General features: G+C 39.5%; 2 protein-coding genes across 16 annotated transcripts in view; both read left to right on the plus strand.

The window, feature by feature from the left end:
* The first annotated feature begins 214 nt into the window (after positions 1–214).
* thumpd2 (THUMP domain containing 2) lies at positions 215–7,470 on the plus strand. Of its 2 annotated transcripts, none has more exons than XM_044214947.1 (11): positions 215–464; positions 1,526–1,664; positions 1,997–2,602; positions 2,734–2,867; positions 3,221–3,298; positions 3,509–3,561; positions 4,687–4,774; positions 5,147–5,218; positions 5,559–5,673; positions 6,338–6,458; positions 6,831–7,470. In XM_044214947.1, exons 1-11 carry the CDS (start codon positions 354–356, stop codon positions 7,174–7,176), a joined length of 1,863 nt encoding a protein of 620 aa, XP_044070882.1. In that variant the 5' UTR covers positions 215–353; the 3' UTR covers positions 7,177–7,470. The 2 variants fall into 2 exon arrangements, with proteins under 2 accessions (XP_044070882.1, XP_044070884.1); XM_044214949.1 differs by having other exon boundaries at positions 416–538.
* A 137-nt stretch (positions 7,471–7,607) lies between these two features.
* LOC122884692 (mitogen-activated protein kinase kinase kinase kinase 3-like) overlaps positions 7,608–26,344 on the plus strand; it is a 45,998-nt gene continuing 27,261 nt past the window's right edge. For 11 of the 14 annotated variants that reach the window (XM_044214926.1, XM_044214930.1, XM_044214929.1 and 8 more), the window contains exons 1-12: positions 7,608–8,456; positions 20,806–20,863; positions 21,532–21,622; positions 21,862–21,926; positions 22,068–22,123; positions 22,820–22,867; positions 23,415–23,457; positions 23,760–23,832; positions 24,354–24,485; positions 25,118–25,180; positions 25,388–25,469; positions 26,127–26,243. In XM_044214926.1, the coding sequence (XP_044070861.1) occupies positions 8,358–8,456; positions 20,806–20,863; positions 21,532–21,622; positions 21,862–21,926; positions 22,068–22,123; positions 22,820–22,867; positions 23,415–23,457; positions 23,760–23,832; positions 24,354–24,485; positions 25,118–25,180; positions 25,388–25,469; positions 26,127–26,243 (927 nt within the window). In that variant the 5' untranslated portion in view covers positions 7,608–8,357. The remainder of the gene's footprint in view (positions 8,457–20,805; positions 20,864–21,531; positions 21,623–21,861; positions 21,927–22,067; positions 22,124–22,819; positions 22,868–23,414; positions 23,458–23,759; positions 23,833–24,353; positions 24,486–25,117; positions 25,181–25,387; positions 25,470–26,126; positions 26,244–26,344) is intronic. The other 3 variants (XM_044214938.1, XM_044214941.1, XM_044214942.1) reach the window with 3 other exon arrangements.

Genomic DNA, 26,344 nt, shown 5'->3' on the forward strand with positions numbered 1-26,344 from the left:
TGGCCTTTGCACTGCTATATCACATTAACATGGCATTACAAACAAAATTGACATGAACAAATCTGAGCATCGTTGGCACATTATTACATTCACAGTGTGATAAATGTTACAATTGATATGCAGATTGTTTGTAAAACCACGTTTCCAGTTTGTTATATCAGTGACCTTTTCCATTGTGCGAGAGAGACCCCTGCTGGCTAAGACTAGTCACTGCAGTTTGATGACGTAGTTCCGTTTCTGGTGTAAACAAACATGCCAATATGGCGACGTTCATAGTCAAATAGAAGCTATGGCAAACTTCAACTAACAGATATGAGCGTTTGTTGATAGTACTGAACACATTATACAAGATAATGACTGAACCGAGAAGTGAGGGGGGGTTAGTTCGCTACTACTGCACCGCCGGTAACGGGATGGAGCCTTTCTTAATTGACGAGGTGAAGAGGAGGCTGGCAGCTGAAGATGTGAGTGTTTCTTGTCAGTACGAGTGAAAAGAAAAAAACAGCGGTCACAACGACTCTTCAAAAATCCATACGCCGTACGTTAACGTTAGTCTTAGAGAATTTGATAGACAGAGGTGGGATAGACATTGACCTTGGCATACGCCCTTTGTTTTGTATCTGTGTTTGAACCCATTTGAAATGTGTTGTCACACGTTTTAAAAAAAATTATCCAGAATTAACTAGCTATTTACGGTAAATAATGGCCACATTTTGTAGCTAAGCTACAGCACAGGATAAATATGAGCTCTGAGGAGCTCAAATGTTGTTATAATCAAAATTGCTGCTCGTGTTTAATAACAGTATGTATTTATAATTATTTAGTTTACAACCAAGCTTACAAATTCCACTGTTAAATGAAGTATGTATGATACTGAAGTTTGTTATTCAACTGTAAAATATAAATATCCTGCGTCAGTACTTTGTTTAGCTTAGTCACACGCCTTCACTAATCAAATATGAAGGATCCCTACCAAAAGTATTTATGTTATGTGTTTATGTTAAAAACAAGTACATGGTTTCCCCCAGTAAATTGTTCAGCCGTGGTGGTTAGCCGATCCTGATCCTACATCTTGTCTCGTGATCAATTTAGTTAGTAGGTGATGGCCTTAACAATAGCCACACTCATTAAATATATGGGATTTGTTATGTGAAAAAGCACCTCTGCTCCCTTTTCTGTAGATGAATGTTGAACTTCATAAACGTGTATTTTGTGGTTTTTATGATGTTAGTGGAGCTTTGGGTTTTTTCAGGTGAGGTGGATCAAGTCCGTAACACTTCAGGAAACCCTGCCAACACCTGATTTATTTTTTTCTGTAATAATTAATATTGACATCAGTGTCAACCTCACTAATCCTGTATTGGTCATCTCAAAATCAGATTTAAATTCATTTAAGGATCCTTCAACAAGATACTTGCAGACAAGAGTGTTATCAAATAGTCGTCAAATATGAGTTTAAATGATTCCCCTTTTGGCTACAGGGTCTTTACACAAGCACGCTGTTTTTGTTGTTGTGTGTGTCCAGGTGTGTCAGATGCCAGGTAAAGTGTTGTTCAGCTCCTCTGCAGGGATCGGCAGAGTCAGTGAGCTGAAGGCTGCAGAGAGACTCTTCCTCCTGTTGAAACAAGACTCGCCTGTGCGGCTCTCTGCCCACACCAGCCCAGGTACCAGCCTGACACCAGCCTGACACATACACATACACAGATACATGTAGTACAAAACATGAGGAATACCTTGGCAGATATTAAATTGTATGCCTGTCTTTCAGTTCTTGTGTGACGTAAAAGTCTATTAATTCATATCCATTTTAATTTAATTCATCATGTCAGTGCACTTCATGGGAAATTGAGATGCTCAAGTGTCCTTGGATGACCTGTTTTACTAAATACAATTGAAAAGATGTGACTTTAATCGAATAATCATTCAAAAGTCAGTGCCTAATCATCATTTTTGTACTGACTTTTGTGTTGTGTTGTGTTCTCTGTAATATTCATAGCAAAGGCAGCCTCTGTGCTGCAGTCCAGACTGTTGGGTGACAGGAATCAGTGGACCAGTGCTGTAATGACATGGAGCCGCCTGCAGGGGGAGCTGGCATACAGAAGGACTACTGTCAACACGCCAAGCACTGCCCTAGGAGTGAAGAGGAAGAGGGAGGAGGGGAGGAGTGAACAACAGAGGGAAGAGGAGGAGAAGTGCGATGTGGAGACTAGAAAAAGTACAGGAGAGCAGAGGGAGGAGGAGGGTGGGAACAGGAGGCAGAGAAGTGGTGAAAAAAATGGAGCACAGACACTTGAAAAGAAGAGAAAGAGAGAGAAAGATGAGAGAGCGGTTGAAGGAGTGAGAGATGTAGAGAGAAAGAGGGAGGAAGAGACGAGTGATGAAACCTGCATTGAAGACCAGACACTGGAGAAAAAGAGGGATGATGAAGAAGAGGTGAGGGAAATGGTTATGGAGTTAAGCAGCTGTAGAAAAAATGGTAAACATGGCGTGATATCAGGAACAGATTTCAATGTCACACCAGGACTAGACCACAGTGTGGAAAGTAGCAGCAGGAGGATGGATGACATGTCAAAGGACTTTGCTGTAGAAAGTGTGGAAAATGGTAATGAGCTCATCGTAATTTTTTCAGTTTTTATTTAAACTTTTATAACTTCAGTTTTTAAGGTTACCATCGTTTCATTTCTGTTTCTTTATTTTCTTCTGTCTTCTCGTGTTTGCTTTCATGTTATAAAGTGAAGACTACTGGAGAAAGAGATAACACACTACTGCCACCCAGCAGGATTGAACCAGAGCCTTCTTCTGTCCCGGTCTCTTTTAGAATCAGCTGCAAGTGTACTGGATCTCTGTCTCGATACTTCAGCACACAGGTAGTGGAAGTTAAAATACACATGCAAAGCAGTGTAAAGAGTATTGTCTCTGGCAGGTGTGTGTATAGGTTAAGAAGTAAGATATGACATAATGCACAGTTAGTTTGATCTTTGTGTAGGCTTCTGATAATCTCGGTAAAGCTGCACTTTGTGAGACTTTATGTAAAAATACATCCATCTCATCAATTTGAGAACAACGTAAAAACGTTAAATGTTTAACTGGAAAAACATGCAGTTAAATGGCTAATCTCTTCGTCAAATTGTACACACAGTAACAGGCATCCAAATTAACTGAAGGTGTCAATTCCATAAATAACTATATTATATTCATGTGCATATTGTATCTAATACAGGAGGTGAGCAGAGTGATTGGAGTAGGCCTGAGCAGACTGCTGGGCTGGAAGGCTGACCTGAAGAATCCACAGCTGGAGGTAAACTTTTTTACTGTGTTAAAAATCTTCCTGATTGTATTGATTTGTGCCAAGAAAATTTAAAAGATAATGTTCTGTATGTCTTTATGGGCATTGCTGGTGATATTATAAATAAAAAGCCCTGCTTTAGGTAATGGTGTTGGCAGAGACTCTGCTCTCTTGCCTGTCCTTTCAAATGTAACATCATTAGTTGTTTGCTCTTTTCTGCAGGTGAATGTTTATTTGAGTGATGACCACTGCCTGCTGGGGATTCCACTAACCAGGTTATTGACAGAAACACTTTCTCTACATTTATTATTATTATTATTAATGATTGTATGCTGTCTTCTTTGAAGGTCCATGAATGCCCCTTAAAGAAGAAGACTTTGAACAGAGCCAACCTGTAATAACAACATGCAATGCTGATATTCTCAGTGTTTTTGAATGTGCTTTCTCTGCTGCAAGTTCTGTTTTGTGCTATTGTTGTAGTTTCTATGATTTCTTGGTGCTGTGGCCACTAGCCTCATTTGGTGACCAGAATCAAGAGTCACTCGCCAACTGCGACTGCAGCTGTATCTTTGACTGTATAAAAGAAGTGGACGTAGCCTCTGGGTCTGAAAAGTGAAGCCAATGTGGAAGTGCCTTAAACCAGCATTCTTTCTATTCATTATGGTCCCATTTAGAGTAAAATGGACAATAGAGAAGGCTTTAGGGCGTGGCTACCTTGCGATTGACAAGTCGCTATCATGGCGACATGTCAATCAGGATAGAGGCGATGCATATCCACTGCACTGTGTACATTTAACTAGCTGTGAACTTGTTTTTGGGTGCTGTCTGTGTTTTCGTCTAAGAACTTTGACCCTTTCCCAGCGTGTTTTCAGTTCATAACTTTTTGGTCGCCTAAAAATGTCTTATTCAGCATTCGGTTGTACTAAAAGACACTCTAAGGAGTTGGCTGTTCATATTTTCCGGTAAGTACATTTTGTTTTAAGCTTGTTTTTCACTAGCCAAAACTAGCACGCCAATTAATATGACAGTTAGCGTGAATTATGTATGCATTGCACCTTGCTAACCAAGCTACCTCACTCCTCCCCAGCTCCACCCTCTCATCCAAGAGATTCTGGCTCAAAAAAAACAACAACAAAAAAACAAGATGGCGACGGCCAAAATGCCAAACTCAAGGCTTGTAGTCCACAAACCAATGGGTGACGTCACAGTGGCCACGTCCACTTCTTTTATACAGTCTATGGGCTGTGTGCCCCAAATAATCCACAAACATTATTGAAAATCCAAATCTCAGAAACAGTGCTTTTAGACATGGTGGTGGGTTATACACCTTTTTCATATTGCAGCTTTAATTAATTTGATAAGCAGTCATAAGTTATGGGTCTCCTGTCTCTTTCCTTCAGGTTACCTCTGGCTAACCGGAGCTACATTAAAACCACAGGACTGAGGTCTACTGTCGCCTGGGCTATGGCCTCACTGGCTCAGATACAGGTACGAACACACACAGTTGCTGGGTGCAAGCTGCTGTATTCTTTATTTATGAGGAAACTTTTATTATTATTAAATAATGCAAGGGAGGGCCTTCCTTGTGTCTTTGTTGTAGAGAGATCTTCTGCCTTTTAAGGTTTTGAATGTTTTACCAATACCCTACAAAAAGCAAGGCCTGTTTAGACTTATTACATGTGACCATTGAGCCTTAAAGCTGCTACGCTAAAGCTGTCCTCATTTTCAAACTTTTACAGTCTGTGTGCTAAAGCATTTGCATGCACACCGGTCAGACTGTGATGTAATATTGCCTTTCAGTCACAGCACTGTATGTGGTTGACCAACTGTACGCACTGTATATTATCTCCTGTTTTTCAGCCAGGCTTCTGTGTGGTCGACTCAATGTGTGGGGTGGGAACTATCTTAATAGAAGCAGCACAGGAACACAAGGTCAGGACAAAAAATCTACACAGAGCTCTTGTATATCTGTCATGTGTAGAAAAGTCTGAAAAGTGAACTTTAGGGAAAAAAGCACTAATACGGTCTAATTGTAATATTTCTTAGTCACAATGAGTGCATATTTTTAATGATTTAATCAATTTTGTTTGATTGCTTTTCATTTGAAAAATCACCTCTGGTCTCAATGGAAATATCAAAGGTTTTGTTTTAAAGAATATGTATAAAGATTAATACATAGTGTGTACTTTAGTAATAATACTGTATATACTGTAGCGTGCAATTGGAACACCACTATTATAATCTGATCTATTACTCTCAATGGGATCTTCAGGCTTCCTGTTTCCTGGGTGTGGACATTGATGATGGACAGCTGCAGAAGGCCAATGAGAACGTAGAGTTTGCAGAGCTGGGAAACAGGATACACCTGCTGAAAGCCTCATCTATGGGTAGGAAGCCTACACAAAATGATCACTGAAATACTGTTAAATGTATGTAATTAAACCTTTTACATTTTTCACCATAGTAAAAAGTCAAAAGGTCAAAGGCCAAAACTACAGTATTTTGACAATAGATGCTAAAAATATAACTGTGTCCCCAAATGAATGATCATCAGTTACAGATATCACACAAACAAAAAAAAGGCATTTTGCTATACACACATATCTCTTATCGTCATATTTATGCCATGTTCATGAGTTCTATTAAACCTGCCTGTTTCAGTGTATAGTAGTTTATACACACAATTATATATATAAAATGGCAACATTTTATACTTTTGAAATATGAAATACAGTCACTTAGAAAAATACATAAACATAACTCAAACTGAAATACGTTCTGAACTTTTTTTAAAGCATTGTCAGCAACTTAAATTTCTAACACTTACAAATGGAGTCATTAATGTCTTAGAGAAACTGAATCATGAATCTCAGGTGATGACGCCTTTTACTTAATACATAACTAGCTTTTAGAAATTGAACTCTTTATTTAGTTCTGGGGATACTGAGCTGCATGTTTTGGATGGGAATCAGTGAGTGGGAGGTGAGTGAGGAGCCTGCTGTCATGTATTAAATTACCTCTTGGCTTGTCTGTCCCCCTCTGTGTGTGCAGTGCTGCCTCTGCCCAGCGCCAGTGTAGATGCTGTAGTCTGTGACCTGCCATTTGGCAGGAAGTTTGGCTCCAAAACAAACATGGCTGCCAATCTGCCACTCATCCTCACTGAGATGGAGAGGTTTGTCCATCTGTGTGTCTGGTTCCATTGTTTCTTTTAGAATTGTTCCGTGAATAAGAACATGTTACTACAAAATGTTACACACACACTGTCTGTCTGTCTGTCTGTGTCTGTGTGTATGTGTATGTGTGTGTGTGTGTGTTCATGTACTGTGCAGAATTCTTAGCCTGTGAGTCAAGTTGCAAATCAGAATAGATCCTGAACTGTATAAAATTTAGATATTACATTTTGTCCTGTTATTTTTAAGTAAAATTAACTCCTTTTAATTTGTCAATAGAACTTTTATGACATTTTTAAAATAAGAATGAAAATATTATCTATCCAAAAACCGGTTTCAACCAGAATTAATTTAATAAATGTTTGTGTGTCTAGAGTCCTCTGTATTGGTGGTACCCTGGTTCTCCTTCTGAGTCCTCAGTTATCCTGTGTCCTGAAAAGACTCCTGGCACAGAAAGACACTGGATCACTATCTAACCAGGAAACAAAGCCTCAAACTGGGATACAAGACTGCCCATCTCCTCTGTCTTCCACTAAGCAGCAGACTTTCCAAATCCACCAGGGCGTCAAATCCCCACCTAACCAGGAAATAGACCCTCAGTCTGGGCTACAACACAGTCTGCCCCCCTCTCTCTCCTCCCTGAAGCACCAGGCAACTCTTAGAGTCAGCTTAGGCATGATAGATGGACTTATCCATAAATATGTCAAGGTAGACACTTGATCTGTGTTGGTGGTTACATTTCAAAGTAATTAGTTACTTTTCTTTGTTACTTGTCATGAAAAACAAGTAGTTATGTTGAAATGCCACACTTAATTAGAACTTTGTGTGTCTGTTTCCCTACTGTTTTTCATTTGCAAATAATATGAAGAAACATATATCTTTTGAAACAATGGTGAATTTTGAGTTGTGTGAGCTTTGAAAGTTCTGTGAGCTGTGGATTGGAAATGTTGCCATTCCAGAGGTAAATATCGTCCTATCTTACATTTAATGTACATTAAAATCATCTTGACTGCATTTGAAAGAACCTGACTTGTGGTATAAGTCTTAGATGGTGCTTTTAAAGGGTTAGGCTTGAGTTTTTCTAATGGAGTTATTATGTTCTTCGTATTGTCAACAAATTCCACAGAAAGACCAAAACCAACAATGTTCCAGTTTGTCTCTTAACAATACTTGTTAGTAGGACCAATTTGTTGTTGGTTTTGGTCGTTTGTTGATACTAAGAAAAATGTGGAGTATCATGAACGTTATCCTGTTAGGGGACTGAAATGACAACTGTAAATTTTCTGTAATAAGACTTTTATTTTGCCTGTAACACAGTCCCTATAGGCTGAATGTTGCCATCTGCCACTGTTTAGCCCTGCTTAGCCCAGTTTTACACTGAGGGGCCAGACAAGGCCAAACAGAGCTTAGTGTTTTCATTCATTTCCCCATTAGCTGTAAACTTCCTGTGTGTGTGTGTGTTGCCTGTGCAGATTAGAAAACATAGTTCACTTTCATTGTATTGATCCAATAGTGCTGGAAATGATTAAGTGAATTCAATACAGGTTTGGGTCAAAATTAGCTGTATGGTGTTTTTCTCTGGCCTCTAGAAATGTTACCTGCACAAACAAATCAACACGTGACTAACTTTTCAGTTTACTGTGGTTTAATCACCACACTTATCTCTTGAAACGAGTCACAATTTTAAATTCAACAGCTCCATCTCCCTGGTCAGACTCCATGGAGAGGGTACGCCATGATGTCCATTGCGCATGCTCAATGCGCAGTGGAAGCCATGTTGGAGCTACATTGGATTCAGGCTGGGATTTTCTGACGCCGTATGTTTTTCTTAAAATATCTGTTTTCATATATTGTTGGGGTTCGTCAACCGTGCGCGATCGGCGCCGTAATCGGCAGTGGAAATGATGAACTCCAGTGTCGATCTGTCCCGGCGGAATCCGCAGGAGGATTTCGAGCTGATCCAGAGGATAGGAAGCGGCACATACGGAGATGTGTACAAGGTAAAACTGCAGTGAGGGAAACGGAGTTCCATTATCGGACACAGAGCAGACATTGTTGGCTTTCCTATGGAGCCCATAACGGTAGAACATAAATGATGTAGCCATCATTAGGTCGTTTCTGAAGCAAGTGTCCTTTTCGTGTTTATGTTTACTGATGCAACATTTCATCTGCTACTAATGCACCCAATTGTCGGAGACACAGCCAAGGCTGGTCTTCGCTTATGTTTTTTAGACTGTTCTTATTTTTGCCTTTCTCCCTGACTATTTGCCGATATTCTGGACATCCGGGTTAACGTTAAATAAATGCCTTTTAGTAGCTACAATGCTCGGGTGCCGAGAAATCATAAATAACCATAACGTTAGTAGCTAACGTTGACTGTAAACCTCCAGCCGGAGCTCGGGCGCACACATCTGATGTTGTCGATTAGAAATAATTTTCACTTTGTACTCTACAAATATCAGTCGTTACAAAGAAAGTGCGTATTCTACTGCGACATGCGTGTTTACATATATTGTGGTGATTAGTTACCGTTAATGTTTCAGAAGAACGGTTGACTGAGACGTGTCCGAAAATAGACGTTTAGCCGCTAGCTGTCCGAGAACGGACGCAGTTAAACAGGTAGCATCACGAAGCTAACCAGGTTTTTAGCTGTTTCGTGGGAACATTGTGACAAAATGACAACAAGCAGTGATTTTTTTTTTACCTGTACGGGAACGCACACTGACGCAGAGACAAGCCAGTAGGTTCACCATTAATCGTAATATAGAGCTTTTGCTGAATTTGTTAAAACTGTCTCCGTTTTGCCGTGACAGAGACTGACAGCTGCCTGCCTTAAAAGTCAGTTTGGCTAAAGCGCTCAGGGCTGAACAAGCTACAACAACAACCATAATATCAACACCCCTTATTGTTATTATTCACGTTTGAACATCAGTCAGAACTAGGCACCATTATTTAGGAACTGCGATGGTCATTTCTTTGTAGACTGTCTGATTTATGTTGCGTTATAGCTGTTATCTTTGGTCGTACACTTTACCAAGGGCCTGTGCTGGGAGCAGACAGCCTGTCCTGCATCATAAAGGAAAGGAAGTTCCAACCAAACTCCACCAGTCACATTGGGTATCACCATGTTTATCATATGCTATTTATAACAATGTCAGTCATAATAATACAACACAATTTAGTAGAACGCAGCTTAGAAACACAGCAAGGCTGTCACGTGTGCAAAATTCACAGTATCACAGAAAACAGTTAAGTAATGCTGCAGAACATAAAAAGAAATGGCATCATGCGGGATGGAGTTGCTCTAAATCCACAGCTGAACACCACAGACATAGGTAAAGTCCATCTAGAATACTGTGTTCAAAACATATCAGATGAAAAATACCACAAAGTATGAGAAGTTCAAGAGAAGCACACTACCGAGTATGAAAAACAAAGTATGAGATGATATTGAAATATGAAGGTGATTTTTCATTCTTGATGGTTTTGGAGACATTAGCCTTACCAGGTTGATTTGCACATCAGCTCATGTTATGTAAGTTTATCATCCACACTCTTAGCTCTGTAGATGTTTGTGTTGCAGTCACTCTGTAGAGGAATTTAATTTCACCGCTGTGGGAGGGAGAGGCTTTTGGCAGACTGGAGATTAATTAAACACTTTAATAGGACTGGGTGATGTTTGGTTAACCTCTAGGCTCATTGTGGTAATTACAGGAATATAAATGTATCCTGAAGACTAGAGGCGTGAAAGATTTCCAGTCTTTTTTTTAACGTATAGCTGCCATTAATTCCAAAGGTACATCCAAAAACCCGGCTATCTGTCGTCATTTCTTCCATTTTTATGTTTCCCATATTGTATCCCTCCCTGCTGCAGCTAATCTAGTTTGTTCCTAATTTAGGCTCAGTATCTTGCCTTGTTGCTGACACACAAGCCTAGGTCTGACAGGATCTCTTCAGCAGGCCAGCAGCTCACTGCTAACTCACCTGCCACAAGCAGTGTACCGCTGATTAATGTGCACCAATGTAAAAACACTTTTAAGGAGCAAAACCCTTTCATCTATTTTACATAACAATGACAGTTGACATTTATAAAGCTGATATACTGTAGACAATACAATTTATTATGTAGCTGTTGCTCTAGTTCGTAGTAACAACAGGGGTTTTGTTTAAGGACACTTGGGGGATCAAACCTGAAACCTCTGGATTAAAGGATGTGCTTCTAAGCATCAGGGCACTTGTTAAACCTCCACTGATGCCTATATTTGGTTCTACCACTGTGTGAAAATCTGTGGCTTGGATAGGAATGTTTGAGCAGGAAACAAAGTGTGAACTCTTGCTAGCTTGTTTTCTCCTCTGTTTGTAACTTTGCCTCTTTGTCTGTATCAGTTAGAAACTGAAGGAGGATTGGCTGATAGTGAGACTGGCCTCCTGACCACATGATCACAGGTTCGATCCTCCAAAGAAGGTGTTTGTTGGGTACAATAAACTGGTATCTTTGTAAGGGAGGCACCAGTATTTGTTTAAGCTACCTATACTGTATGCTGATAGTGTCAATAAACTGGGCCATTTTCATGACAAAATCCACACCAAAGATTCAGTTATTGGACTGTATCCTCACCGGAAGTAAAATACCCTATCAGCATTTAGATCATTCAATAGCACCAAAACTCCATTTAAACTAATGAAATTCTTTAGTCACTCCTTAAGGCAGGGTGAGGCAGGATTGACTTTTACAGACACCCCCGAGGCTGTCTAGTAAAAAACAAAATAAGGACAAAACAGCATTTAGGGCTGTTTTATAAGTGTTTCATACTCTATTGATCATTGTACTCATTTAGTTTGATTACTAATGTAATCTAAATTGGTTTTTTTTATTATGTCTAATTGAGATTTCTCCCAGAATGATTCCTGAAATACTCCAACTAGACATGTTCACATTTTATTTACTATTCCTAAGCACAAATCATTAGCTATGTGTCGATATTGGCAGAAAGCCACCCTACTCCCCTCGTATTGGAGCTTAGAGCACTGAGTGATTTCCAATTTTTAAACCTGCCCTAGGCTGCTTCTCCCTTTTGTGGCTTGAAATGCCAGAGGAAGGCAACAGTTTGGCTCCTTTAAACGTCCACACTCAGAATTCCTGTAACATGATGCCAGTAAACTGCACACAGCATGCTTATGTTTACCAATCTGACTGGAGAAGAGAAATGAGCGTTGATGAGCCCGGTTTTCTACAGAAAGCCTGCTCGCTCAGTGATGTTAAAGATACCATTGGATTGATTTGTCACTGTATGTGGGCAGAGTGGAGAAAAACACCCTTCTTTTGCAGTGCTGGTTTGTGATTTAGACTGTTTCAAAAGAGCTTCAATAAATGCCAGTATCAGATATAATATGCTGCTCCATAGTCACGAAAACCTGCTCCAGGGTTGCTGCTGTAATAGCTGCTTTCACTCTCGGTGCTTCAGAAGACATGGCACAGGCCAAGTATTTACCAATACATAAGATCTGACGTAACTTATGTTGTTTAAATAGGATGACTGACTGGTTTTCTCAAGGTGTCAGTGCTTGTGGCTTCAGATTAAGGAAGTAGAGGCAGGCGACGGCCTTCAGTGGGGATAGAGATCAGTTAATGACAAATCAATTTCAGTAGCAGTGTGTGCTCTAGAAACATCCCAGCCATCTGGGTATTTTTGGACTTTACGTAAGGGGCAAGCAATGCTACCTTCCTCTATGCCTGGTAACTTTTTTGCTGTTTTTACCAGCACAGTCAGCCGACAATTCCACAGCTGACATGGTTATGTGGGGCAAATAATCAATATAAATAAAAAACATTACAAACAGTACATTTGGCCATATTGTGGGTAGAATTTCCTATTCAAATCCCCTTAAACCGCATTGAAATCTTACTTATTCTAGATTTAATGAAGATAATTGCCAATTTAGCCTGGGTTTGACTCTGATGCTCCATGTCCCTTCATAAAAGCAACACAAGTGTGAAGGCCTGTATCACTGGTCTACGTTTGGAGCCATATTAAGTGGCTTTCTGTGTATGCATTCACGCAGTGTATTCAGTATAAGACTGATCTACTTAACAGTAATAAATGTGGTGATGGTAACGATTTCCTCTGACCAGATCTCGGTATGTATGTGTGTGTGTGTGGCACAGCTGGACAGCCGTGGTCCAGGAATGCAGGAATCTTCACTTCCTGTGTGTGTGTGTGTGTGTGTGTGTGTGTTCATGTCCTATTGTTTCACACTAGTCCAGCAGCATGCAACATAACACACACACACAAAACCAAATGATTGTATGGTCACATGCATGCACAGATGCACAATTAAAGCTGCTGGCCCAGAACCATCCTGTTTTTGTCACTGTTCCTCCAGTTGTTTGCTCACTGAGGTGGATATACAGACCACAAACGGAAATTTAGTCCCCATCCTGGCACTCTGGTTTCTGTACAGTTAATGTACTGTGCAGGAATTTGTGTCTGCGCCATTGGTGCAGTGACATATTGATAACTTGCATAGTTACACAGTAGTTAATGACACAGTGTAGTGGCATGGGACAAAACCAGATGTACCAGTAAAAATAGCCTTTGAAGTAATTTTTACATTCAGCCATTGTGCGTTCAGGCAGCGAGGTATTAAGTTTGGTTTCTGTGTCAACGTTACAAAAGAATACTGTATTTAAAGGCCCTCAATCAAGTAGTGATCACATTAAGTATGTGATGTTTTGTCCAAAAACTTATTGTCTAATATGTCTTTCTTATGCACTTACAGCCTCATGTGAAATATTTTATTATCATTCCTCTGTCAGAAGTAACATGTCTATCTCCTGCTCAAAGCACTTAATCTAAATAGCTAAATAAACAAATGGCCAGGCCAATGTGGTTCACATTATCTTGAGACAGGGCATAATTAAAGTACAGTTGAACTATGTTAATAGAGTTTAATACAACAGCATGTACTTGTTCCCTCTTCAAATACTAAATGATTAACAAAATGGCTGCAAGGATAAGCTGTTGGTTTGCAAAATGTCCGCAGTGCCGACAGTGAATGTGTGTGACACTTCTTTGCAGGGTGGGTCAACACAAAAGAAATAATGGTGCGACAGGTGAAGAAGTCTACGGGCCTTCCCCCGCAAACACACATATTTACAGAGCCATGTTGCTGCATTTGAACTGGGCAACCTCCACTCTGCAGATTTTACTCTTCTGAATTAGTGGAGCTGCTACTGTCAGTCACCAGAGTTGATTCATTAAATCTAACAAATGAATTCCTCTTTTAATCAGGCTACATTTAAGCTTGTATTAAAGGCCTCTGTGAAAACAAAGGTATGGTCACTAATTAATATGAACTTTTTTGATTCTTTTACCATGACAAATGAGTAAACCTAAAGAAGTATGTTACCCACATCAATTGGATAGCTTTGAAGCATTTTTGCATGGGGGTTTTGCAGTTGGGTGTCTTTCTGATGGCTTGACAAGCAATATAGATTTCTATTCCTGGCAACAAGTTTAGGTTGATAAGCTGAACTGTACTGTGTGATGTTGAGGAGTTTTTGGGCTGTTTAACTCTCAGAGCCAGGCTGAAGCTCTCCCTCTACATTCTTAACCTCTTTCATTCTTTAAATATGTATATAAATGCAAAAATTCAAATAAACCCTTTTGGATGAGGACATATCTGTGTTGGCTTACACCCAGATAAATTACTTTATCATGCAATGATGGGCAAGGCTGTCCTCTGCGAGAGTAATATTTCGCTATGGCTAAAAGCTATCTCATTACTAAATAATCAGGAAGGGGTTATGTCTTTGAGGCTTGTTTGGAGCACCTTGGTGTTCATACTTCTGCCAGGGTACAACTTTGCTGCTGAACTGGTTCAGTAAATCTTGGCACCACGTTAGCACAAGTGTCAAATCCTATTTTGAGATTGTGTGCTCATGTGATGGAGTTGGGAGTGCTCAAAGCTGGCTTGGGCTAAATAATTGTTTAAAGCCAGCTGAATGCTTCTTAGGAAACATTTACGTGAACAATAAAGGGTGGCAGGAATTTTTATGTCTGTTGTCTGGACTATCATTGGTTGTGATATTTAAAATGTTAATGTCTCTGACTCCTCTAAAGCTGCAATTACTGTACATGCATTCATACACATACATAGTCTTTGGGCGAGTCAGTGTAGCAGGAGTGAAGTAGTGTGTGGTATGTGACTTCACAAGCCAACACTAAATGTGGATGCCATCGGTAGAATCAGTTACATTCATCTCATCAAACATCATGTGCAATAGTAACTTTTTTGTTTGAGTTTTCAGTTTTGAAACACCAACCTCAGCCTTGTTTCAAGAATGTTATACATCACATTATATGACATAATTTGAAACAAGTAGGTTGATGAGTTTAAGTTGTTTCACGATAAGTTCTCAAACTAAATAAAACTGCATTGGGCCTCTGACATTGATTTCACTGGAGCTCCATTTTAGTGATTTCCTTTCAGCCCAGTTGAGTTGTATTGGAAACAAATGCCATTATATTGCTATTGGCAGAGCCCATCACTTGCTTTAAGAAAGAAGGATTTCAATTCTAAATGCTGGATTAAATGACTCCTCTGGGTGGATGAATGATTGCAGTGTATGGAAAGCATTGAGTGCTTTATAAGAAAAGTTACTTTGCTAAATTGAAGTGAGCCTGAGAGGTTTTGGATGATTCTGGTGTGTGTGTGTTTGTGCGTAAATGGGTGTTTTGCTTGAGTGAGTGGTTAACTTGTTGAAAGACAGGTGTGCTAATTAAAAACACTTTTCGCCTCTCCTCTTCCCCTCCCGGGGCAATGTGTTTGTAATGGCTGAGCTGTGTAGCTGTTAAGACTGAGCTTTCTGAGAAAACAAGATGCAGAGTTGTGCCTTCACCGTTTTGACAAAAAAAGCCCAAACAACTAATGTATAATGCTCTTTTTAAACTCATACTAATTAAAGGATGTTTTTTGCTTACAAACAGTGATAGCCAGAAATTGTTGACCCCTCGGTTGCTAGGAGGGAATGACAAGATGACAGTGTTTAAAAAAGGAGAGATTTGCTTTCTTTGCTTTGAATAAGAGACCTGGGCAGTGTGCTCAGTCTGTGGGTTGTGAATGGTGCAGGTTGCTGAAGTCAAAGCTTTGGGGAGAAATACAATTTCAAAAATGACAAACCAAGAAAAAGTGTTTTGTCTTAACATGGTATTCATTTATTTTTACGTTTTCCAATAGATTTTGAAGGTATTCATGAGCGTTAGATGTTAGTTAACCAACAGAGGAAGAGATAATCTTTCAAAAAGTTATATGGAAATATAAAATTGGGAAATGCATCATCTGCGTCTGTATGTGTCATTTTTGTAATGTCAAGTTAGTAGAAAACAAGCAAAAGGCCATTGATGCATGGCCTAATCCATTGGTTATCTTAAAGGTCAGAGAAGCATGGTTGTGATTGGAAGGTCACCTGTTTGAAACCTTAAATCTCTCAGAAAAATCTTGTCAGAGGAACTGAATAACCAACTAGTGTTGTTGTTATTGCCCCAGGCCTTAATGCCCCGACTTACTGCAGTGGAGCTGCTCAGTGGCTTTCAGCAGAAGGCTCTGGTTAAATTGGGCTGCTCCTACGTGTGTGTTCATGTGTGAAACTCTCCAGGCCGTTATTAGGGGGAAAAAACAGCTAGAAGTGAGCTTGTCTGTTCAAATAAGGTTTCGAAAATGTCAAGACAGATTGATGATAAGACTGTAAGTGAGCATGAGATTGTAATCACAACGGAAAGCAAAGCAGGTAAGTTTTCCAAGTTGTCCTGGATAACATATGACACTGTGAGAGGAGAGGACGTGACCAGGATGAGAGAGCCACTAATTCATTTTGTTTATAAAATTTCTAGTAGATTTCCTATTTCCTTTTATTTTTTATTCTTTTTATTAGCCCCCACACACAAACACACACACATCCCCCAAAAGGACAACAAACACACATTTCTCTAGGAAATATGTAGTACTGTAAAAAAGTATATGGATTAGTGGAAAGTTGTATGTTGCAGTATCACAACAAAGACTTGCTCATATCCATACAGAGTTGAACGCTGTATCACTCAATCTATGGTCCAATAAAAAAATCTGTAAAAGTTCTAAAATTGAATCACCAAGGATCACAATTAAAATCAGTACATTAAGAGCTGATATATTATTTAATCTTGAACTCCCTGCTGTTTCCCATCACCAGTAGATAAACAGACTAAGTGGGTGAATCCTTGGACATGAACCTTTGACCCGAGGTGACTTGTCTCAGCTACGAGGACCACTACCCTGCCATGACCTCTGACCTTATGTAAGTTAGTCCCTCAGACAAGTCGCCCGCCAGGAGTTAACCCTCGCAAGACTTCTGTCATACAGGATTAAATAGTGTTTGTCAGAGCTGTAGTGAATGTGAACATTAATTCAGTTTAGACAAAATGGAAAGCACTATAAGCAAACAACATTAGAATAAAATGAAATGGTGCAGGAGCTCAAGCTGAGTGGGATGGTTAGTATGGTGAGCTGCTATTGCTTAGGTTGCTCTTGTTTGTTTTTAATGGTCAGGGAGAGGAGAGAGTGAAATGCCACACTGATCCTCCACTGAGCTGACCATATGCTGAATATGACACACACACACACACACACACACGGCCTGATAGAGCTGTTAATGATGGATATGAGCTAAGTTTCTCCATTACTGTGTAATAGAAGCCCACATCAGAAACAATTCCCTTATCCAAGAGTCCTGCCTTGGCTTTGAGAGAAAATGTGCATTTTTTAATTCGTTGGTCCCTTTTTAAGTTAATTCTCATTTCCCAAGCAGGGCTTATTATCAAAGCTCAATAGTTTTTGGCACCGATCAAATACTGTTAAGTACTGGAAGTTGGCATTGAATGTTTGCTCATATTGACACTCTGTGACGTGACAGTTTCTTATTTAAAATAATTTTGACTGTTTTAAGTTCCCATACACGAACTGTTTGTGTTGAATATTTGAGAACTTTGGCTTCTCTTGTTGAAGTATGTTATAGAAAAACTTGTTGGTTTTTTTTGTATCAGTACCGAAACTCAGTTATATTGACACAAGTATCAAACATTTTTTATATAGTATACCAAGCCCTATTCCCAAGTACATTCAGGGCATCAGCAGCTTTTTTACCTTAATCGCTTTTCCTGTTGCTCTGTGTCATCATCACCAGGCGTCCAGTCATCTGTGCCAACAGTCAGGCACCCAGGCTGTGTTAATGTTGATAGTCATCAGTCATTCATTTGCATGACATGTTAGGTTTGGAGTTCACACCCAAAATAAATTAAAATAAGCAGATAAACTTTAGGTTTTTTTTAACCATTAAATGTTACTAATAACAAACAGCTTTCTATTTAGTGGTTTCTTCGTTTTGATAATTTGACACTGAATGGATTGTTCTGCAGTGTTGTGGCATTTCCAGTATTATACGGAGAAGCCCAAAGAGGTTGTCATTCCTGTATTTGTCCATGTATCATACAAGAAAACGAATTGGATTTGATGCTGATTTCTTTGATTGCATTTTCTGAATCACACTGGTTGGCACAAAAGTTTATTGAGCGGATAAGTTTGTGAAAATGTTTGGTAGTTGTTCCGTAGCCCAGATGAGCACACTAGCATGTTTTTCTTTGCTAGTTAGCTAATTCAGGCCCGTGAAACTGTCTGTCAGTATGATTTTATTTGTGCTCATGTACTTTTGGCTGCCTTGACATTTGTTTTCAAAGAGGAATTAAGGCTGTTGCTTAAGGACCTTTTAGGAAAGTGGTGATCAAACCTACAACCCCTTGGTTACACCAGACGGTCTGTGTCAGACAGTCACAACAGCCAGCGAGTCAAGTCGAGTCAGGCTGTGTGCTGTTGCCACATACAGTGGCACTGAGCGCTGAGTCATCTCTGCTCTCCTCTCTGCTTCCCTCTTCTTCTTTTCTCTTTGCGTCTCTTTGTATCTCCTCCCTCCCACCACAGCTTTGTTTTGGTGTGTTGTGGGTCTTTGTCATTAATCCCTTGCCTTTGTTCTTTTCCTTCACTTGATCTTCCTTTTGAAGTGAGGAAACAATCTTTAACTTCCTGTTAGACAAAAAAAAAAATCTGTTTTTGACATTTAATATTACTGATTAAGTTTGATAGTGCAGTTGTTTTTCCTGTGGTTGCCCTTGAGTTCTTCGTTTTATTTTTTATTCTCTTTGCTATTGTGTGTCTGCAGTCCACTTGTGTGGGCAGTACTCCAGTTACTTGTTGGTGAAGTATGAGTTTCTTTTGGTGCCGCTTTTTTCTTTTTTCCTTAAGCCACAGTGGCTGTCACTGCTCATGCTAGGCAGTTCATTTTGCACATCACTGTATCACAGAAAACTTAAAATTTGACGTTTGTCAAAACATCTCATGTTGATTCTGTGATAGGTTAGGGGCATTGACTAAGCCAGTGGTGCAAGCCTTCCTTTAATTATAGATTAACTTTGTCTCTCTATTATATTGCACTTTTAATGTATTAGTATATATATTTTTTGCCTTATTAGATACCGTAGAGGACAGTAGTGAGCCTACAGAATATAAGGGAAGAGAGAGATGGAGGGTGACATGCAACAAAGGTCTGTGGCCGGACTCAAACCAGAGACATTGCACCTACGTAGTGAGCGTCGTAAACCCCTTTGCCACTGGGACGAGACCCCCCAGCACTTTTATATATGCAATTATCATAAGTAGTTTAGTCCTGTCTTTATGGACAACTTCCCAATGAAGTGAGTAGACCGGAATGTAAAATGTCATGTTTTTTCTCTCTAATGTTGGATAGAAAAGCTGGTGAGGTTGCAGCCATGATCAGGGTAGATAAGGGTGTCACTCACTCACTCACACACACACACACACACACACACACACACACACACACACACACACACACACACACACACTCATTCTCTCACACATACTTCTGCAATGTCACACAGTCATATTTGCACATTCTTGGCCTGAGAGAAGCAAGCAATTCATGTGTCCTCTGAAAGACCATCTTTTATTCATATTCATATTGAATTCCTCTCCCGCCCCACTAGCTCGCCACTATTTATAGAAAATCAGCCTTAGTATCCTGCAAACCCCCACTTTTCTACAAATGTCAGCTTTTCAGGAATACAGGAAAAACTGTCTCGATTTCCTGTTGAAGTCTGTACGTAATTTGTGTTCTTTCTGGTTGCATTAGGAACATGACATTAACAATTCAGTCATATCATTTTGCATCAGGGCTAAAATTGGACCCCTGACATATCTCACTACTGTAAATTATGCTTACTTGATTAAGAGCTGCAGAATAATTTTTCTGATACAGAAATTCAAATTTAAAGCAACAGAAATGCATTAGTTGATCAGATAAAGGACTAGGGATTGTGTGTCTGATAAATGGATTAAAGGTAATTGTATAACCGTTCCAAAGGGATTTGGCCGTTCTGAAATGTCTTTAAAGTATTAGTTGCATCTTTCCCATCATACCTGCTGTTACTCCCATGCACATGTCTCCATCTAGCTGTATGACCTTTACCGCAAAGAGCTGCATTGGTGAGACAGGTTGCTTCAGTTATTGGTGAGAGGATAAAATATGATCCAGGAAGGCTAGTTTGAGTAATACTGAGTTTGAGTTTGAAGGCTTATCAGAAGCCAAAATACTAGTTTAATACTACTTGTAAATACTAGTTCGGAATACAGTGAGACACTTATCACGGCTGCAATCCTTTTATCCCCGATGACAATTGTGTGGTAAACAGAAATATGCTGTTCACGTTACAAAGTAGGCTAATTGTACGTATCTGATTAATAAACACAGTACATTGAGTGAGGTTCATCTTTTTTCCGGATTTTCTGATTTCTTAAACATCACGTAAAGGATAAACCTGGTTTCTGTAATTGGGGTATGAGATTAGGGAAACCTGATTTCCCCAGCTAGATTTCTGCTGGAGTACGCTGTTTTCTCTGTCATGTATATGCTAACCGCATTTCTAATTGGCTTTCCACTAGTATACATGTTCATGACAAAACACTGCACACAGGGAAAGTAACAGCTGAGCGACTATTTGTTAATTATGAAATTGATTAATTAGCTTCCACTCAGCTGGTAGAAGCCAGCCTGATGTACATTTTATTGTTTGCAGCATTATGTTCTGCAGTTGGAAGAAAACATCTACAGTTTCTCTCTCTTTCTGTCTTCCAGTTCAGTCAAGTGCAACACAAATCAGTGCTCTACCTTGACGTTGCATGAACATTGCCAGATCTTCCAAGCCTCCTATTACTCACTCTCTCTTCTTTTTCTTCCTTTAGGCTCGTAATGTAAACACAGGAGAGCTGGCTGCTATCAAAGTCATCAAACTGGAACCCGGTGAGTTATCTCATCTTTTCTATTCCACTAGCTCCCTTTTTGCTGCTATATCGTCCTCTCTATCCCTATTCAACCCTTCTTTTAATCATTCCTCTGTTTGTCTCTATGCAGTCCTCTCACCATCTTTTTCCTTTAACTTTTTTCCTTCATTAGACTCTTTTCACAAACTCTCCCCCTCTCAACCTATAATTGCAGATCCTTTACCTTCTATCGTTAACCCTGTTTCATTATTTTCCCCCTTTCCTTCCCTTCTGCTGGTTTCCATCTTCCACACTTTCACTAAAGAAAGGAAAACATAAAAAAACACACACTTCAGAAGTTACAGAAAGTGTGGAAATGTATCATCCCATTGTTGCTCAATAATTAAGGTCTTCTAGTGTCGATTTTCAAAAAGGAAAATATGTTGAAACCTGCACTGGTTTCCATGAGTCTGCCCCCATCATTTAGCCACAGACGCACACACGCGCACACACACACACACACACACACACACACACACACACACAGTCTGACACAAACAAACCCACTTCTCCACTTTTCTGTCGCTTTGTATTGCTTTGTAAATAATGATAACTATGTCAAGCATTACGTGATTATCACTATAATAATAATAATAATAATAATAATAATAATGTGTGTGTGTGTACATGTCTGTTCACTCCCTCCAGGTGAGGACTTTGCTGTCGTCCAGCAGGAGATTATAATGATGAAGGACTGTAAACACTCCAACATCGTAGCCTATTTTGGCAGTTATCTCCGGTAAGAGTGTGTGTGTGTGTGTGTGTGTGTGTGTGTGTGTGTGTGTGATGTACAATGAATTAGTTGTGATTGCCATAACATGTATGTGTTTGTTTGTCAGAAAGAGAAAAATGGGAGATGAGCTGGTGTGCGTGAGAAAGTAAAAGACAGATGGAAGTGTGTGAGGGGAAAGTACTTGTGTGAGACGTTGTGTGTATGTGTAAAGGTGTACTGACACAGTGTTCTCCATGTACGTGCAGGAGAGATAAGTTATGGATCAGTATGGAGTACTGTGGAGGAGGTTCTCTGCAGGATATCTATCACGGTAAGAACAACATGTGCTGAAAAACACACACATTTTCATCTTAACCGTACAGTTTTTTTTTTGTTTTTACCCTTTCTAACTCTGTGATATCCACCCATCTCTCTTTTTTCTCTCTCTCTCTTCCTCGTTTCACTCGTCCAGTAACCGGCCCTTTGTCAGAGTCACAGATAGCCTACATGTCACGGGAGACCCTGCAGGTAGCGTATTTTTTTAATTTTCAGTGTAGTTGTATTTTTGAATAGAAGAGGGGGAATAAACAAAGAGGCATATTTTGGGGCGATTGGTCCTCTGTTTAGCTGCTTGAATTTCCCTCTCTGTAAAATGATGAGAACAAACACACCAAAATCATTAATGTGCTATCTAGTGCTTCATGCTAACACTTTAGCATTTACTCTGTTGAGTGAGAGTTGGGTACTTGCTGTACATTAATCAAGTCATAAAACTACCATGAGCTATTTTAAGAAATTTGATTTTGATGTTTTATGGTCCAAAGACCAAATTGTGATCTACATATGCAAAATAATATTTAAAATTGAAAATATTATCCATTCACATTGAAACATAAATTAGAAGTAAATAAATATTGAGAGACAAAACTGGAATTATTCCCTGAAGCACCACAGCTGCATACAATTACAGAGGAAACCATGTGAAGTGTTAGAATTGTACATTGGAGCCAGTCATCTAGCAGAGACACAGATGATATGTCTGTGCTGCTTCCAAACATTTGATTTTCATTCAACCAACAGTTGGTTCTGGTGAAAAATATCGAAATATCTCCTTTTATCAACAAATATTTTAAAATTTAGATATATTCTGTTTTTCTGTGCCCTGTTGTCATATTGATCACATGACTGCCAATAACACAAATCGCTGTGTGATTCTGTTTACAGGGTTTATACTACCTACATAATAAAGGCAAAATGCACAGAGACATCAAGGTGAGTTTGAGCTAACTGTATGGAATATGCTTGTCAGCAAAACTTTAAATTCTTAAGGACTTTCCAAGTCACCCGTCAGATGTAAAATGAAATTCACTGTACGTGACTTCCTGTTGGAAGGATGGACAATATATCACTTTTCAGTATAGCGCAGTTCAGTACAATGGCAACACAGACTACAGCCTCAAAAATTGCCACACAAGTGAATGAACACATTTTCAAGTGTTGCAAAGCTAATGCTGGTATTCATTAATCATCATTAATGATAGGTAAAATAATGATGAATAAATGATAATTCATCAAACTCAGTAAAAGAGTATGAGCACATGCATTTAGTGATGTTAAAAATGAAAATTGAGCCCCAAATTATTGTGGAGACACAGCTGGTGTTTGTGATGGGGAAAATGAATATTGACTCATTGCTGCAGGCTACATTGATCAATGACAAACTTGCACTGCTGAATGCACTTCTCAAGTTGATCTGAATTTACCTGAAATGTGGTTACTTGTGTTGGATTCTGATACGTGGCGTTTTTGTCTCTGACAGGGAGCCAACATCCTCCTGACAGACAACGGCTATGTTAAACTAGGTGAGAGGAACACACAAGGCTTCTGCAGTTACCTTCTGCTTCAAAAGACTGAAACTGAATGGCCTCATTTACTGACTTGGTTTCTTTCTCTCTCCTCTGTCTCTCTGTGTTTCCCCCTTCGTATAATCATATCTGTTCTTACCCTCCCACTTTTTTTATTTATGTTTCCCTAATCACGTTCCTTCTCTTTCTCCCTTCATTCTTTCTCCTTTTTCAATTCTTTCACTCCTTCCCCTCTATTATTCTCATTGTCATTCTCCCCTTCCCCCCGTTTTTTTCTCCTCTCCTTTTTCTCTCCATAGCTGACTTTGGTGTATCGGCCCAGATCACAGCAACTCTAGCCAAGAGGAAGTCGTTCATTGGAACTCCGTACTGGTTAGTTGTGCTTGTTTTTCTCCATCAGCTCCCTTGATACAGCATAGGGATATGCATGCAGGTAGAGCAAATGTATAAAATCCAACTTCCTACTGCAAGAGGTAGGGGAAAGTGTGGAAATCAATCAATTCTGTGACGGCAGGCAGTATGAAGGAATTTGTCTAATGCGTCATGCTACAGGAATATACAAATGTTGTCTGCATGTTTCATGCATTGATTGCGTTAGCTGATGGTTTTCAGTGCAACTGTAGTATAATCGAACTATTCACCCCTTTACCAAACTTTAACAAACCAGGAATCCGAAGCAGAATCATGGAGTTTAACATCAGGGTCATAGTGGGGCCCCTGTGTGCTGCTGTTGTGCAGTTGCTGCAGCGAGAGAGAAATACTGTAGAAAATCAAAATTCTGTTTAATTAACCTGATTTAGCACTTGGTCAAAATTAGCACAGATTTTACTCCCATTCTTTCCCTCTTGTTTTTTTCATGCTTCCATTCTCTCTCTTGCTCTCTCTCTCCATAGGATGGCTCCAGAGGTAGCAGCAGTAGAGAGAAAAGGAGGTTACAACCAGCTGTGTGATATTTGGGCTGTGGGCATTACTGCAATAGAGCTTGCTGAACTACAGCCACCCATGTTTGACCTGCACCCCATGAGGTAGAGGAATGTGCCTGTGTGTGCGTGTGTGTGTGTGTGCAGGTGTTGTGTATAATACCTGTTTGGGCTGGGATTGTGTGATGACAGCAGAGCGGACCTGCACTGGATGTGAAACAATGTTAGAATTAAAAAGAAAGGGCCATGTTTATATGTGATATGGAGAATTAAATTCTTACCGCACATTGTGATTGGAGCAGAGACATTCCATCAGTGTTTATAGCACTGATGCTTGATTTCTCAAAAGGTATCACTGCACTTTGTTTACATTTATAATTAACCAAATACAGAATCATCACATCCGTCATTTGTTATTCATGTGCTTTTCCTGCTCTGAGTCAAAATATCTGATGTGAAAATGCTGATATACCTTGATGAATGTTCTTGCGAAAACATCAGTGTCTTCAGTAAATGTAACAAGCTTTCAGTGTGTATTATACAAAGTATAGTAGTATTTCAACATATGTTGTATAAAGTACCATAGAGTAGAGACACCTGGATGCTATAGTGGTAGCAGCTCTGTTTTGATCTTGTCATTATAACTGCATGGTTTTTAGGCTCTTTCACCACTATTTAGGAGTCCTCCGCTGTAAAGACTTCAGAGGTTTAATCTTTGTCTTTCTCTTTTTCCACAGGGCTCTCTTCTTAATGACCAAGAGTAATTTCCAGCCTCCTAAGTTGAAAGATAAACTCAAGTGGTAAGAGACCACCCTGTCCATGATGTCTTTCTCTTCCTCACTTGGCTTCCTTTACTGTTTTCAGCCACTGAGATACATTAATTGTAGATGCAACACTTCACTGCTGAGATCACCCAATTTTATCAAATTTGTGCATTGTGTGTTACAAGGTCGAAAGTTTTAAACCCAATTTTTTTTCTCTGTCTTTCTCTATCTGCCGGATGAAAGGACAAACAACTTCCACCATTTTGTCAAACTAGCCCTGACCAAGAACCCAAAGAAGAGGCCCACAGCTGAGAAACTGCTGCAGGTGAGCAATAAAACAACATTTTTACAATTCTGATACAACAAATGGGATGGTCTTACTCTTAAGTACGGTTACCCATCCCAGCTCTACTGTTATTTATGGATACACACTGCAGGTTAGACCATTTCCACAATAAAGCTTATAATGCTCTTAGTTTGTTTATATGTATGTAAACTTTACAAAAGCATTAACTACTACAGTGGTACATTATATATCAAATTCAACCAGATGACTGGGAATATATACCAGGTGTAGGCATCTGGCGATTAAAAAAGTTACTGTATGTTACATAAACTGGACTAACACCACTGCAAAATGTAAATAACAGAAGCCGGGCATAAATTCACTTACTGCTCTGTAATCATATTGATTCACAAGGTGTCGGTTGTTACATTCATTGTCACTAGTGGCACAGCAATTAGTCATTGATTAATGGGCTAGATAGATAGAATGTTAATCTACTGTATGACAGCTTTGATAAGCAGTGATTGTAGTTAGTTGTCAAGCAAAACACCAAACCTCTGTCACGCTTCTCACACTTAAACACTTGAATACCTATGGGTTATTTAATTATTGGTCAGACAAATATAAATGCAGCCATTTACATAAGAAATTTTAACACATCACTCTTGTTGGCTCCCTCTCTTGGCTGTCTTCCAGCACCCTTTTGTGTCCCAGCCTCTCAGCAGGACGCTGGCAATAGAGTTGCTGGACAAAGCCAACAACCCTGACCACAGCACCTACAATGACTTTGATGATGATGACCCTGAACCAGAGGTAACCTTGGACCTTCTCAGGTTTTACTTTCAAAACTGTCATCAAGCTTGCAGACAGGTCAACAGATTAGTAATTGTGTTTTGCTGGGTCTCGCTTCTTTT

Source organism: Siniperca chuatsi, linkage group LG11 (genome assembly GCF_020085105.1).
Source record: "Siniperca chuatsi isolate FFG_IHB_CAS linkage group LG11, ASM2008510v1, whole genome shotgun sequence".
Lineage (NCBI taxonomy): Eukaryota > Metazoa > Chordata > Actinopteri > Centrarchiformes > Sinipercidae > Siniperca > Siniperca chuatsi.